Source organism: Tachysurus fulvidraco, chromosome 14 (assembly GCF_022655615.1).
Source record: "Tachysurus fulvidraco isolate hzauxx_2018 chromosome 14, HZAU_PFXX_2.0, whole genome shotgun sequence".
Taxonomy (NCBI): Eukaryota; Metazoa; Chordata; class Actinopteri; order Siluriformes; family Bagridae; genus Tachysurus; species Tachysurus fulvidraco.
Genome location: NC_062531.1, coordinates 2,868,847 through 2,885,197, shown reverse-complemented (window position 1 = coordinate 2,885,197; position 16,351 = coordinate 2,868,847). Strand labels below are relative to the sequence as shown.

At 42.6% G+C, this 16,351-nt stretch overlaps 1 protein-coding gene across 3 annotated transcripts; it reads right to left on the bottom strand.

Annotated features, from left to right (window-relative positions):
* Window positions 1–1,037: 1,037 nt before the first annotated feature.
* Window positions 1,038–15,420, bottom strand: mknk2b (MAPK interacting serine/threonine kinase 2b). 3 transcript variants are annotated; one of them, XM_027164914.2, is made up of 14 exons: window positions 15,266–15,420; window positions 13,406–13,596; window positions 13,099–13,189; window positions 12,619–12,720; window positions 12,261–12,358; window positions 9,912–9,991; window positions 9,554–9,627; window positions 9,302–9,406; window positions 8,826–8,881; window positions 8,566–8,661; window positions 5,054–5,248; window positions 4,604–4,768; window positions 4,343–4,383; window positions 1,038–4,185 (listed from the first exon to the last, which is right to left on the bottom strand). In XM_027164914.2, the coding sequence occupies exons 2-14, from the start codon at window positions 13,454–13,456 to the stop codon at window positions 3,909–3,911; spliced, it is 1,431 nt and encodes a 476-aa protein (XP_027020715.1). In that variant the 5' UTR covers window positions 13,457–13,596; window positions 15,266–15,420; the 3' UTR covers window positions 1,038–3,908. The 3 variants fall into 3 exon arrangements, with proteins under 3 accessions (XP_027020715.1, XP_027020717.1, XP_027020718.1); XM_027164916.2 differs by lacking the exon at window positions 8,566–8,661; XM_027164917.2 differs by lacking the exon at window positions 13,099–13,189.
* Window positions 15,421–16,351: the final 931 nt, after the last annotated feature.

The following is a 16,351-nucleotide window of genomic DNA, read 5'->3' as shown; positions in this document are numbered from 1 at the left end:
CAGGCTCCCCGTGACCCGAGGTAGTTCGGATAAGCGGTAGAAGATGAATGAATGATAGCTGTATAGACTTTTATTTCATTCCTGTGCGTATTTTGAATTCTAGTTTTAAGTGAACTGAACACCCCCAAGGATGAAAACAGATGTAATGTTTCTAGCACCACCAGAGTTCACACAAATGGTCAAACGATGTAGGTGTAGATGTTAGATGAACGTCGACACAGCAGGCGAGTTTGTGGTTCCAAGCGTTTTATTGTTTCTTTTCTTTAGAAAACAATACAAAATCCTGCAACAACATGTCATGTCTTGCTTCGAGTGAACTGAAATCAGCCACGTGGTACAGTAAAGTGCTTCTACGGTTTGTCGTCGTCCTGGGAGGAAACCCCCGGCCTGCGGGTTCGTTTCAGGAAGCGAGCTTTCTCGGTTATATGAGACTGAGCATTAGGAGAAGAGAAGAGGAAAGGAGAGAACAGGGACAGTCCTAAGGAACGACGCTCGCTCGGCTAACCGAGAAACCCCGCTTGGTGAAAATAACCCTGAGGTTTGGATTTTCTTCCCAGGAGTCATTTGGGTGATGGGGTGGGTTCAGAAATCAGGAAATCAGACAGTGCTGAATACACAAGAGTTTTTCCAACCTTCAGGTCACATTAACATGAAAAACATTTGAACAGAGGAGAAAATAAAAGCATCTCAACCCTTATTGTAGAAATAATAATAAAAAAAAACAATAATAATAATAAAAATAATAATTCACTTGGGGAAATAAGGTTGAAGTCCAACATCCCACTGCTACAAGTAACCAGGCTGTTTCTTCCAACCTTTTACACAACAAAACCAACGGAACAAAAGAAACGTGAGGTTTAAAACTCATCCCCGACTCTGTAATATGAGGCAGTCTTTCATTTCTAGATGGGGAATTATTTTTTTTATAATTTTTTTTTAATTTTTAAAAAAAAAAAGAAAAAAAAAAAAAGAAAAGAAAAAGCGGTGGATCTCGTCATAGACGCTCGCAGGCGTCCGAACAAGAGCCACGTTTTGTATTTGTTTTTTTAATGTTTTGAGAACAAAACCAACGTCCGGTGTCTCTGCAGTGAAAATGGGATGAGAAGGACGTGAGGTCGAGATAAATACTGATTCGACGAGAGTTCGAAATGATTCTCCAAACCAAAGCGATTGCCTCATGTCAAGAACAGCTTTGTGTGTGTGTGTGTGTGTATGTGTGTATAAAGGTAGTTTCCAGAGCAAAATGTGAGAAAACCGCTGCATATACAATTCAAGTAAGTCTTACTATAAGACATAAAACCTCCACAAAAGATGCAAATGTAGAAATATATATTTATATATATATAAAAAAATTACAATCAGTGTCCTATTCTGAACTAATAGGCTCGAGTGCCGTTTGTCTGTCGTTTTTGCGACCTACGAAAGAAAAAGCGACGCACTGGCGGCGGGCGAGCGGTTAACATTCAACAGGGTTGTTATATAGTGCGTCGACCGTTTTTCCTTTTTTTTTTTTTTTAAACATTCTCGTTGACGACATTAACGCCTGAAAACAGGTACAACCCATCAAACAAGTTCCACTAATCTACGAACGTAGACACGTACGTCTAAGACTCGCATGATGCACTTTCTTTGCCAAAACATCCCTCCAGCACAATCCTGTGCTCCGTGTCACAAACTTATTTGGGATTAAACAAACAAACGACCAAAAAAAATAAAATAAAATAAACATGAAGCAAACTAACCTGAAGTAGACAAAATGACTAACAAGGCCTGAGGTGGACAAATCTCTAATTAGGGGTTGTGTTTGTTTTTAATCAGAGTCTGATGGAGCTCGGTAGACAAGACGATGTCGTCCGACGTCTCGCTCGTCTGTATCATTACTTTTTTTTTTTTTTTTTAAATCGGTCTCTGTATTAATGCACTCATCTGTCTAGTTGGATCGACACGTTATTACGCTATGTCTCACTTTTTAGCCTCGTACGTCAGGTCTGTGTGTCCGTTTGGGTTCGTCGGTTGATTTAGGATTCGTCCGCCTCTCATGAAAACACTGAAAGTAGGAAAACGTTGCCTTTTCTCTCTCTCACTTCAATATTGTTTTTTTTTTTCTTTCAATCTTTCACGTTTTTATACAGCATCGTCTGCACCTGCGATATCGCAAGCGAATACTTAAATGAGCTAATATATATATAAAAAAAAATGAAGAAAAAATATATATTCGTGAGGAAACGAAGCAAAATATCCGGTGTTTCACCTGAACGTTTGAACAGCACCTGCTTGAAGATGAAGATACAACAGTAATAATAATAATAATAATAAAAATAAAAAGCTTAAAACAGTGTGGCACAGTTTCAATATTCAAATGGAGTTATGCACAAACAAAAAACCAAAAAAAACCAAACAAACAAAAAAAAGTAAAAAAAAAAAAAAAACATTTATACAGCTACTTTTCCATGGAAGACTTTTTTTTTTTTTAATAAGATTTTCTGACTGATTTTTTTTTCTGGAATGCATTTCCATTATTATTATTATTATTATTTAAAATTTTTAACATTATGACAAACGAATGTCTCCCCGTCGTTGTAATGGGTATTAAACGTCATACTAATCTGGCGACGGTTTTCTACATCGCCGCACCATCGGACCGCGGCGCCGGTACCAAACTGAAGTGAAAGCCTTGTTCCATGAGCAGCTGGAGAAGGTTTAGTCACGTAAACAAACCTGTGCTTGCATAACCACGTGATCGTCCTGCCCTGTGTGCGCTTAAAGACTGACCCCCTCTGTTGTGCTGATCTCTAATTTCTCCTGACATCGTGGTCGACTTTAGATAGTGGGAATTTCCTGTGTGTGCCGATTAAACCTTCGCGTCTTCAACAGAAGACGAGTCTGAGAAGTTAACGGCTTTTAAATGATTCGGTGGGAGGAAAGAAAAAAGAAACTTAAGTAGGCTCCCGAGTTACGTGAAGACGATCCGAGTTCTCGGAGTGCAATTTTGGAGAAAATGCGGTCGGATGTATTTGCGAGAACTCGGGCACAGATTTGAAACATTTGGTGACACTCCGAGAAAAACGTTAAGTGCTTTCATTAATTTGGTAAAAGAGGCCGATCCTGAATACCAGACGCCGAGTTTAATGCTGTATACAATACGTGTCTGGGGTTTTGTCTGCTGATGACAGGAATTCATTGGCTTTGGAACACTAATGGAGGTGAGGTGAGGTGAGGTGAGGCGAGGCGAGGAGCACTGAGGCACTGGCAGCACAGAAAAGATCTCCCAGAAGTCTGACAAAATGACCGAAGAAGTCATTAGGAATTGCATAAAGCGTGCGAATCTTACTGACGATGGGGATGTCGGGACTCGTACACACGTACAGGAGGCAGAAAGTCTTCTCATTGAGAAAAAAAGAAGAAGGAAAAAAAATTAAAAAAAAAAAAAAAAAATTCACAGTGAATCCAGTTGTAAAAGTGGAAGCAGCTGAGGAAAGGGGAGGGGTTTCAGTGGGTGTTGTAGTCCTTTGGTGTCTTGAGCGGCTTGGCTTCAAATTGTTCTGCCTGTTAGATGATTTAAATGGAAAAAGGGAAAAAAAAAGGGGGGGGGGGGGGGGATTCCTCTGTTTATCTTATCTGTCCCGAACCCTGCTGCTGGGTGCTGACAGAAGTGCTGGAGAAGCCTGAGGATGAACAAAAGGAGGGAGCGACGCTGCGACAGGGTTCGGGATGAGCCTCATTTTGCATACAGGAATTGCATCTCCCAGAAATTTCTTAGATGATGAAATCCTTTAATGAGGGAGACGTACAGATAGACAGAGGGACACTTGAACCGGGGTGCAGCAGAGATTTATTTAAAAAAAAAAAAAAATAATAATAATTTCCTCGACAACTGTCCAGCAGGTTGAGTGGAACTGAAATGTCTCTCAGGCGCAATCTCCGATAAGGACGAGCGGTGCGAGGAGCTGGCTGAGCTCGGCGGCAGACACCGGCGCCCCCTTTATGGTGCTGCTCCTCTGCCTCCGTTTGGCCAGTTTGGAGTTGGATGGTGGCGAGAGACGCATAGAGCACGCGCCTGCCGTCACTACCTGAGGAGACGCCTCTTCCTGCCGCTGCGCGTCGAGGTCGTCCTGCTCCGCGAGCTGCCGATTCACAGCCATCGCCTGTCCGGCAAAGAATGTCAGGTCCTTGGCGCTGCTGTTTCTGTGGGCACAGAGGATGCAGACATGTGACGTCAGCGCATAAACCTGCTGTTGTACTTCAGCTTGAGTACCGCAAGTATTACAAATCTATTCAATTCCATACAGTAGACTGTAAAAGCACTCGTGTAGGATTAAATAGAAAGAAAAAAAGAACTCACCTCTGAAGCAGGATGGAGGCTGGGATAGAAGCAGGAGCACCCTGAGACGGAAGAAAGGAAACATTACGTCATCCCTCTAGATGTTTATGATAAGCGTGTGTGCTGAATCCAAATGAAATGCTGCTGTTTGCTGGACATTTTGCACCATGTACAGATTCTTATAATAAACCTAAACTGTACTATTTAACCCTGTACTGACAGAAAGAGAGAGAGAGAGAGAGAGAGAGAGAGAGAGAGAGAGAACGTAGTCAAGATCCTTACCCCTCGTAACCATGGGTGCTGCAGAACCTGAGATGCACTGAGCCGGTTCTTTGCGTCCCGGACCAACAGTCTGGAGATGAGGTCTTTGGCACCCCAGGAGATATGAGCCCAGTCTTTCTCAGGAAACTCGTATTTGCCCTCCTGGATACTCTCAAACAGTGTGTTCTGAAATAATGAAATGAATTATTTTTTATTATTTAGAATTGTCCGCCGTGGCCACAGCACCGCAGGGTCTTAAAAATTCCTTTCATGGGAATCTATATACTATATTATTTATGGGACAGAATTAAGACTGAGCTGAAGAACAGACTGAGCAAATCTGCTTCACAGGTGATGACTGAGCGGTTTTCAAAAGGCATGTTTACTACATGTCTAGAAACACTTTTAAAAGTCACGAGCAGAAGCTTTCGCTTATGAAAACGTTAAACGCTTAGGCCGAGGTGGACGTACTTGGCACGCGTGACAAGGCTCCCCGTTCTCCCAGCCACAGTCGCTTCCACAGCGGCCCACGAAGGGAGGATAGCCGCTCAGCATGATGTACAGGATGACGCCCAGGCTCCACAGGTCGCAGCGTTTATCGTAGATGGTGGCTTCCTCGTTAAACGCCTCCACCACCTCGGGCGCCATGTATTCGGCAGAACCGCACTGCAACGGACAAAAAGAAAAGGAGCGACATCGTCAGTCACTGTATGGGAATGAAGTCAACGGTTCTCACCTGGGTTGATAAAATGCGACGGCAAGTGTAAGTGTGAGTGTGTAAGTGCAGAACAAATAAGCGAAGAGTGAGTTAAACACCAGCTGCTTTTCAGGTGTATTTGTATACAGACTGAGGTCATGTGCTTGCGGGAAAACACCGTGTGACTGTCACGTGGAAGATAATGAAGGAGATTAGAGCTAAGCCGTGGGTATGAGATCACCACAAACAAAAAAAAAAAAAAAAAAAATATACATAAACGACTGATCGTACAGGTTCAAGGTTCGGTATGGACTTTGTATAAGAAGTATAAAATGCTCGAGGGAGCGCAGTTAAAGGAAGATTAATTACGACAAGCTCTGTGTATGCAGAGACCGAAACCGATAGAATGATGATATACATGCGGAAAGGGTTAAACTCATGGCTAAGTGGGTTGAGTCATGGAATTTTTTTTTGAAAACTCAGCGCAGTGTTCGGTCTGTAAGTCTCTGCAAAACGCCTCCGTTCTGAAACTAGGCCAAATGCCCAGGAAGGGAAAAGAGGATCGAGTGTCCCAGAAAACCATCTCTCAACACCTCTTACACAACACCACACCCCCACACCACATAAACAAAAAACACAACCACACAGACTCTCTCTCTCTCTCTCATATACACTGTATATATATATATATATAAAAACAGCACATTTCCCGACAGAAAGCTGTACAGTCGCTGAGTTCAGCAAACCAGGACAAAAGATAATCCTTTAGGCTTTGTGTGTCAGTTCGGTTAGATTTTTTTCCTCTACCAGCATTTTTTCAGACCACTTTAAGCTCCAGTAATTATGAAACGCAGGCTGGGTTTATGGTTGCGAAATGACTTTCCTAAGAACTGCTAATCCGAGGGATTTTCTAGGTTAAAGTCTGGTCAGCTTTTGAAGTTCTTCAGCTTAACAAGGTTACCGAATTGCTTTAGGAGACTATTTACAACAACGGTATACTGCGGAAACGACGCCAAAAACGGGTCTGATACTTTTCGGCTTGCTGTGGCATATGTTTGCTTTGTTTTGTTTTGGTCTTTGAGGGCTGACGTTCTTCTCCTGGCGTGTTTGCGCAGGCAGCAGGCTCCTTTTGTCCTCCTTGAACGCAGCTGTCGTAACGCTCCGCCCCACTGAGCCTTTTTGCAACGCACTTTCGCAGTGCAGGAATTCGAGAGCTGCAGACAAAAGCTCGGCTGTTCTGAATCGCCCCCTCCTCCTCTTCCTCTGCCTGCTCGCCATCGCTCAACACCCCCACATTCAGGTCGCCTCTTTACTGCCTCTTTATAAGGGGTCGGACAAAAGACGAGCTCTGAGCTGCTCTAGATGACTGTGTAAACAATGCTGCTTGCGAGCCTGCACAAATGGAAGATTCCATGATAAGCAGACATCTATGTTTCGTGCTTCTTTGTTGGTGATGTCTATAGACCGGAGATACGAGAGCTATCTGCAATAGCGGGAGATGAGAGGAGGAGGGGAGATCAGATGAAAACCTGCACTGCAGCTCTACTCTTCCTGAAAGAATGTGATGCACAATTAGCAAAGCCTTGCATCAGGCACTTCCTTTGGGGGGGGGGGGGGGGGTGGGTATTTACGCCACATGGTAGACGGATAGCTGACATATGCAGGCTTGTTGGCAAAATAAAATGTGGGGTTTTCCTGGCCATGTGACAAGGAAGTGGCTTCTCGGCTGGCAGAATGTTTCGGTCTGTGGCTCAGTTTTGCATCAGCCTCTCGAGCCCAAGCAGGTTACACATAAGCCATGTTTTAAAATTCCCCTGCGTGTGTGCGCGTGTGCTCGTGCATGCGAGAGAGAGAGAGAGCGCACGCGAGTGTGTTTACAGCTGTGTGGTGGTATAAAGTGTCAGCAGTGAGCTATACAAAAAAAAAAACCTAACGTTTCTCAGAAATCAAGCCCACACAGGAAGTGCACCTAGGCTGCATTGCTTAAACCAACAATTTCCTTAAAAAAAAAAAAATGCAGATGCTAAAACCTTGTCATAAGTTTGCCTGCAGGAACGAAGAATCTGCAAAGATGATCCTCTGTGATAAAGCATGAGAAAACGAACATAACGCGTGTTCGACACTTTAGCTTTCGGCTCCTCCTACCCAGCCTGACCTCACTTTCCACCGGCCAATCACAACCCAGTTGCTATGCTTGAGAAGTGGAGAGACTTAAAAGATCCTCCTGTAACGTTTGACCTCGCTGTCAGTCTATACCAGAGAAGCAAAACAAAAACAAAACAAAAGGCAGAGAAGTGAAAACGACAAAGAGCGAAGGGACGGGCCGAGGCACGAGGGGAAGAAAGGGACTTCCAAAACCATTCTGGGATTTTTTTTTTATTCCTGTTTGCGACCGGTTTTTGTGTTCTTGCAACCAAGGACGTGTGTAGATTCTGTACGCGAGAAAGATAAACCGAAAGTCTAAACAATATTAGAAATAGAACGAATCTAACAAAATCTCTTCAAAGACCCAAAACACTAATAAAAATCTATTATTAAAATAAATAATAATAATAAAAAAAAAAAAAGTCACGTCTTCACCGTGAACGCTGCAGCTGGTGGTAACTGGATATATGACGTGTGTGAAATGACTTGTAAACATGTAAAAAACTTTCTCCACCCGTTTGCTACTCTACCCCACAAATAGATTGTAGACTTTCTAAAGACAGGCAGGAACCCGGTAGCTCTCGGGTTACAGCGAACGCCTCTAGGGGAAACGTTTCACCACACACCACCTACTGTTTCTCCATCACCTGTTGTCATCGCTTATTCCGCACGTGCAAGAAGGCACGACCGTTCCAAATAAAAAAAGTTTTTGCAGGGCTAATACGTTAAAAAAAATAAAGAAATAAAGAAAAGAAAAGAAAAAAAAAAGTGCTTGTATCTGATCGCTCTCCTGAAGCCGATAACTCGGATACATGAAAAATCTTTGATGACAAAAACATTCCAGTCAGTCATAAATCCAGGCCTTGACCCCAGAGACGAGCTTCATTCTCGCCAATAGGAGCGAGCCGTTCGGCTGACACCACCCACGCTTATCCAATAGTGTGGCGGGAGGGGGCTGGATGATAAGAGCTGCGGTGTAAAAACATCTAGCTTATCTCAGCAGGAACGACAAAACAGCCCTTATCTGCTCGTAACCTTCCTAATAACGCAAGCTTACGGTAATCAGTCGAGGAATGTTCTCTGGCTCGGACAGGGTCTTCTACGGTGCTTATTTTATTATGACACAGACTCGTTCACATACCGGTGTGAGGAGCTCTGGGGTGGAGATGGGAGAGCTGTCGCTGTTCAGTTTGATTCCACTGCCCAGGTCGAAATCGCAAATTTTCACTGGTGAAATCTGAAAGCGGGGGGAAAAAACAGTCCCTTGTCACTTTGGCATCTTGACTGCACAAGCTGTTGGTCTAGCTTGTGATTATTATTAATGCCTTCTCTGTACCTCTGGCCTCATTTCAGATATGTTAAGCATGAAAACACAAAAACAAACAAGCAACAAAGACTCACCCTGTCTTCATGTTCACATAAGATGTTTTCTGGCTTGAGGTCTCTGTGGGCCATTCCTAGAGGACACACACACACACACACGGTATGCATTTAGATGTTAAATCGGTTCTCGAGGGTTTTCAAGAATGACAAATGAGCGACGGAGTATAAAGTACGTTTCCAAAACACAGCGTCGCCAAGAGCTGCTATAAATAGACAATCGTACAGATGTCCTCCGGGTGAACACATGAGACCCTTTACCTTCTCACAAGCTTCTCCGAACATCTTTCAAGGAAGCGATACGGAACGCCGAAATGCGATCGGGCTACGATTTGAAATCCCAACCTCCCACACCCTAGATACAACACCCCCCACCCCCGTCTTACGACCTTCCTAGGCGGTCTATTCCTGCTAAGGATCACACACTATACTCATGCATGTGTATAACTATAGTCCACGACGTCATTCTGCAATTTAAAATACGAGAACCCGCTAACCTTTGTTGTGCAGAAAGTCCAGAGCGCTTGCGATGTCCTGCACCACAATGCTCGCTTCCTGTTCACTGAAGTGTCTCCTTCTGTGAATGTGGTTCAAGACGGAGCCTGGTTGAGGAGGAGGAAAAAAAACACACACACACACACACACACACACACACACAAACCATTAACTCTATAGCTCAGAGTTTGTTCTGTCATGAACAGGATTTTTTAAAATTTATTTATTTATTTAATTTATTTGCTGTTACGCACCTCCTCTCAGCTTCTCAAACACCAGATAAAACTTATCCTCTTCCTCAAAAAACTCCACAAGCTCCAGGATGTTTCTAAAGGAAAAACAGGACAAAAGAAGATCAGAACTTCATCCGACACAAAAAGCCAGGTTTGTAAAGGAATACGTTCATATACTAGAGCTTAAATTTAAACTCTAGAGCTCCCACTACTGCGCGGTCTCTCTTTTCTCATATTATTAGTTTACACTGGAAAATTCAGGGCTTTGAATATCCTCCGTAATTTCTTAACCTTTAACGATATCATATGCAAAGTATAATGCCTACCAAATTAAAGCCATGCCTCATTTTGCATTGGAAAAGATTGAATAGTACATTACCTGTGGCCCTGGCACTGATACAGCATTTCCACCTCCCTGAATACACGACTGCGACTGTGTCCCGGTCTCTTCTCTATGATCTACAAAACAAACGGGGGAGAAACAGGTTAGGACGTGAAGATTTAGTAGTTTTTCCGTCTTGTCTACACAATCGTTTAAAAAAAAAAAGTCTGTGCAACAGCTGTGAATGTTGCCCTGTACACCTAAATATATCCTAACCCATATTCCGGCCCCAGGATGCCCATGACACTGCAAACCCCAAAATGTTTGCGGGTCAAATTCCATAGACAACGAAAGCACATCAGAATCAGAATGCGCTAAATTGAGCCTATAAGTTATGGAGAGCTCAAACTGGATGTTGACAGTACATTGCTCTCCCTCTCCCAGGCCCCTCGTTGACCCCTGGGTCATGTGGTGCGGGCTGGACGTGACTGGATTAGTGGCGCTGTTGAGAGAAGCAGCACACAATGTCAGTCCTGGATTAGAGCCTGGTGTTATGACCGGCTCTGCATTCCCCTATGAACCATGGTGCGCCTGAGTCAGCAACAGAAGCCACACAAACCCGTGCTAATCAAAGCGACAACATATCTGAAGACTGTAGAAGTAGGAATGAAATCCATGTTTGGACATAGAGCCTTTTTTTTTCAAAGTTAAAAATAAATCCTTGACAAACTGCTGTTGGACACATTTCCATAGATGTTGTTATTGAGAAAGAATCAGTGACTGGGTGGTAACAGGAACTACGCTTTGCATCAGGCTGCATCACACCACCGTGCTGTTGATTGTTTTCCTGTAACATCACACCCCCAAGTGTTTCCTTCCTTAATTAGTGAATAGGCTGCACCATAAATCCTCACAGTAGCCTAGGATGGTTGCGCTAATGGAGCCAGAGTGAGTGTGTAAAATAAGCCAGGCCTGTAAACACGACGACCAAAAGTGCGATCACTGAATACGTGCACGACTGAAAGGAAGGAGGGGGTGCAACTCAGGAAGGCTGCTGGCTAGCGGGCTGCTTTCTCTCAGCTCTTTTGTTCAGACTCGGATGTCGACGCCGACCCCCTTAAAGCCCAGACCTAAGAGAGGGGGGGTGGGGTGAACATGACATCTGGTCTCAATTTACAAAGACGCTTCCCACCCAAAAACGGCCCTGATGATGATGATAACGAGCCCCGACCCACGGAACAACAAAGCCCTGCAGACACACAGCGCTGCAGAAGCAGGAATGTGGCCTTGCCTTCCAGTTTTCCGCAAAACAACTCCATTGATTAAAATACCCACCGCTGGTAATAGCAAAGTCAACCTTTTTCTGGATGAAGCCATTTAATCATGAGACAATAAAAATTGAACAAATGCAAGCAAAACCTTCTGGCACATTCTGTCCCTGCATGCACGTGCTCCTGAAAATCAAAACACCCACAGCATTGCTCAACAACGAACTTCCGCAAAGTGTGTTTGACGAAGTTAATAAAAAAAAATAAAAAAAACTCAGGCATATAACGTTTATTCTTGAGGCCACGCCTTACATCATTCTACAACTCATGTTCGAGAAAGCTAGTAAACATTTCAGGACGCAATCACAGACCGCCCCCTCTGGCTCTTCCTCTACTGGTGTGTTTTGGCAGACAAACCATCAGAGAACACAGTGTTCCCACCACTGCCTGGTTATCTGACCAATAGTAGCACAGAATGAAGGAGGACGTGGGCCTCCGAGCGTTTCGATTGGCTGCCTTAACGGATGATCTAACAAAAACAGGATGGGGAGCTTCTTTGCTGAGCCAGCAGTGAATGCAGCAACAGTGCAACAGTTCAGCACGAACATCCTCTTTTTCTAAACACAACCCAACAAAGGTATGACGACAATCGAAGGGGCTGCCTGTCGAGTCCTTTTAATCTTGACTAATATTTAACTTTGAGGGTTAGATAACACTCACAGCCACGATCTAGGAATATTCACAGAGCCCGTAAATACCTTTATGTTCCTGAAGTCAAGCAACACAACACAAAAACAGAGCTCTGGTTAAACGTCAAGCAGCTTTACAGAAATGCAGATGTAGTTATATTACTAATTAGCGAGCCCCAAAGGCGACAACGGCGAACAGTCGTGCCCTGCAGGTGTTCAGAAACGTAACGTGCTCACAATAACAAACTGAAGTTGTGAGCAGACGGCGGCTCTGTTTCCAGGAACCGAATTTCTTTGAACTGGCACGAGTGCAAAACACAGGAGCGCCACATTTTTAATATACGTTGTTGACATAATGTGCGTGCGCATAATTTCACTTAAAAGAAACCATGCAATTAATCTCTGAGGATTTAATTAGAAACCGGAGGGAGACAGGAAGTGCGTCTTACCTTCACAGCGTATTCCTTCTGTGTGATCTGGCTGATGCAGGTTTGCACTTTAGCATACGCTCCTTCTCCCAACAATTCATCCTGTAGCTTATAGACATCTGAATGGAGAAAAGCAAAGAGACCTTTATTCACGTGCAACGCACAGTACACGGCATTGTACGGAGGAGCACAGAAATGGCACAAATATACGACTGTGATTAGATGATGTGTGACACTTAGAGGACAATATACAGTCAAGACAATCACTAATCAGGTCAGTATTTACTCGATGTACATCACTGATATAATAATATAACATATAGTACAGTACATGCATCCGTGCAACATTTCAGAGCCTAATATAAACCGTCACACTCACCCTCAAACCGTCCGGAGAAGCTGTCTGTTGCCCGGCACCTCTTTTTCTTCTTGTTTCGCTTCTTGGCATCGGGGATGTCGATCGGCTGGCTGGATGGCATGTCTTCATATTTGGATGGGAAGAAAGAGAAAACGGTTACGAGTGAAAAAACTCAGAAGCCGTTTGTCACTTTAATGCAGGCTTAAAACACTGACAGGTGGGAGACAGATGCTTAGCTATAAAGCGACTGGGCTCGGACTCTTTACTGTAAACAGCCTGAGTGGGAGGGTGTCCCACATCATAGGAATACCTCCACAAAATTGCTGTACGGGTGTGTGGTGTGGTTTTGGGAGCAGATAACCATCTGCAAGCCAAAAAAAGCCCTTAAACACTGCCAGAGGTCTATGTAAACACTGGTTTAACGTTGTGAATGTAAAGCCACAGACCCAAGGCATGTTTGAGACAAAATCAAGGACGTTGAATCGAGGGCTTCATACGCACCAGGGCGAGTGGAGCAATCAAAACCGAAGGCGGGATCAAGAAGGTGGGATCCGGTTTTGGAGAATTCATCCGTTTCGAAAGGATTTTGGCCCTGAGATGTATAAAATATTCCATATTAGACAAACCCCGTGTGTATGTTTCTCATATCACACACAGTAATTAATGTGTTATTATTATGAATTTGGTCATTAATATTAATTCACTTCGTACATATCCACATTTTTAGCTACACGTGTCTCCGCAATTGAAACCACCGCAAACTTTCCTCGCACTTGTGAATGAGAACCGTGTGTGGGTGTCAACACACCTTGAAAGAGCGATGGAATCCGGTTACGGCTGCAATCTTGTTCTGCACCATTTTGCTTCCTGATTCGGTGACTTTTTTTTTTTTCCTGAACGGATCGGTGGCTTCCGGCAACAACGGTTCAGTTAGCTGGAGTGACTGGTCTCACTTCGCTAATCCGATGTCTGGTGAATGCAGTGCTTTGAACGGGAAACCTAAAAAATGAAGGGAGAGAATGAAAAATAAATAAATAAAACCGTAAGCTATTCAAAGTACAGAACGTCAATCGGGTCGACTATGTGACTGCTGAGATCTTGAAACAGTCCAAACAGTAAAGAGCTGGAATAAGTCCCTGGCTTTGTGCCAACATGGCAGCAGAACCATACCGAGTGCCAAGAATAACATCCAGACTACCTGGAATAAATTATGAGCTCATCATTATACAGTAACATACAAAAACAACCATATCCCATAAACCAATCTCTCTCTCTCTCTCTCTCTCTCTCACACACACATGTGTTGTCTTCACAATGTTTAAACTTTGAACTCATGAATGAAAGTCAGCCATAATCACAACACTTAACTTGCAAAAAAAAAAATCTATCTATCTATCTATCTAGCCAATAAAACATCCCCTGTTGTGATAAATAATGATTTGTTTCCTTGTTGATTAAAATTAGTTTGTCTCTCATGAACAGTAGCTAAATCGACAACACATTTACATTTAAAATTAACATTTATGGCATTTTGCAGACACCCTTATACAGACTGAGTGTTAAGGGCCTTGCTCAGGGGCCAGCAGTGGCAGCTTGGTGGACCTGAGGTTCGAACCCGTAAGCTTCCGGATCAGTAGCCCAACACCTTAACCACTGAGCTACCACAAACACTTCTTCTGGATGAACAATAACACCGTAATCCAAGTTCTTTTACTATTCTTTCCACGTTCAGGTTTCTTGACATCATTTTAAAGACCATTAATTGCGTTTGATGTCTATTATAAAAGTGACACAACAAACTGCAGGTATGTTTTCCATGTTGACAGATAATTCCACGTCAGATACAATTCCCAAAGTCTGGAGAGAAAAAAAAACGTATTCCAACAAACGTCCGTCTTTATCCTTTCTATATTATACTGACATTGTGTGTGCATTGGCTAAATAATCAAAAGTTAGATTTATTAGCAGTCTGTTAGCTAAAACACATCAGAGTCTGAAAGGAAAATTCTGGAAAAAAAAAAAACCGTCCAGTCATAAACACTTAGCATTACAAAGGCCAAGCTAGCATCGGTATGTAATAAAAACATAACATCATACAACAGAAATACATGTGCTTATTTTTATTAATATATATAGTTAAGGTTATTATGAGGTATTATTTCGCTGGAAAAATTATAATATCAAATACCATTCAGTTAAAGATAAAGTACAGAATATGGAAAAAAATTAGCCCAGGGTTTTAATACTGGATCCGCATCCCAAATTGCACGCTTAGTGCACTAGATAGGTCACAAAGGCTATTATTTTAGACTCGACGTAGTGCACTTGGTGTAATGAGTCAATATCGGTTTGGGACGGAAGCCGTTTCTAAAACGTCCGTTAGATGCCGTTGAAGAGACGATAACTAGAACAAATAATAAAAAATAACTAAAAATAAAAAACCTGGCATTGAATGACAGATTTCACGAACTCGAAATACGCATCGCTTCGTAATAAACCTTGAACAAAACTTTACTTTAAAGAAACAACTCAAATAACTAGCTGTTTTGTGCTACAGTGACTCGCTATTGTTTCGATAGCAAGCGCTTCGATGCTAAACGTCAAAATAGTCGGAATATAGACGTATAAAAGTGATTATTTAGAATAAAAATGAGGAAAACGTGCTCACCCCGTTGATTTGGGTTTATAGCTCCAGTATGATTGCCGTTGTGCGACCCCTCAGCTGTTGGTGCGGTCGAGGACCCGATGGTGTTCTACTGTGTGGAAGATACAAAGCCGTGCACGATTGCTTTTATATAACTTCGTTGAAATTTTCGCCACGCCCCTTGTTCGCTCTAAGCTCCGCCCATCTGCTGAGAACACAAGCTGCACATACACAGTGACGTTTTCTGTTTTAATTGCCTTGATCGCGTTGATGTTGTGTATAACATGTAAACAACGTTAATACGAACGTAACGAACAACGTAAATAACGAGCAGCTGAAAGTACAATCTTGTGTTTAGCCGCAAGTCAAACTGAAATGCAGACGTACAGTAAACTACAGCACAGATTACAGTCATGTATGATGCAAGTTACTGCAATAACACACACTGCTGTCATCTCTCCATCCAAACCATGTTTAGTGAGCACAAGAAACCGTGAGTCATGATACCATTCAGATAACACCTACTTATAAAATCTGTGTGGTCTGCTTTTTAAATATAGCAAAGGCTATTTTATATATATTTAAAAAATCAAATAAGTAACACTTTATAAACACTTAAAAGTTAAAAGCACGGGTTTTTGTTCATTCGTCTGAAGATATCGAGAAGGACGTTATGAAATATTAATTATTACATGATCTTATTAGTGCGATACGTCGATTGGATGCGCCACCTGTCAATCATTTTATAGACACTCCAGGGTCCGCCATAGATCCAGTGAGCAAGGCTTCGTGAACGTGTTAGCGAATTAATCAAATGTAAAAACCACCAGACTGTTGAGACCAAATATTGGAAAAACAAAACTAATCTAAACATTTGAGAGACCGAAAAACTAATTGAAATCTGAGGTAGAATTCAAAATCACATAAGTACCAGTAAATATATGGATGATCTATACAAACATTTTCATAATCTTAGGTTTACAAGCTGGGACTTAACTACATTTAACAAAAATATATGAAGTTTGTAGCTATGAGAAAATATCAGACCCAATATTTGGCTCTGCCCTTCTGAATCTAAATATACTCCTATACAATTCTACAGCTTTCCAT

Bases quoted from the DNA above. Each gene is read 5' to 3' on its own strand.
- mknk2b (XM_027164914.2), bottom strand. From the start codon at position 13,456: ATGGTGCAGAACAAGATTGCAGCCGTAACCGGATTCCATCGCTCTTTC. The intron at 8,662-8,825 runs GTGAGTCTTTGT...CCCCGCTTTCAG, and splicing joins TATGTGAACATGAAGACAGG to ATTTCACCAGTGAAAATTTG. The intron at 4,769-5,053 runs GTACGTCCACCT...TCATTATTTCAG, and splicing joins AGCCTTGTCACGCGTGCCAA to AACACACTGTTTGAGAGTAT.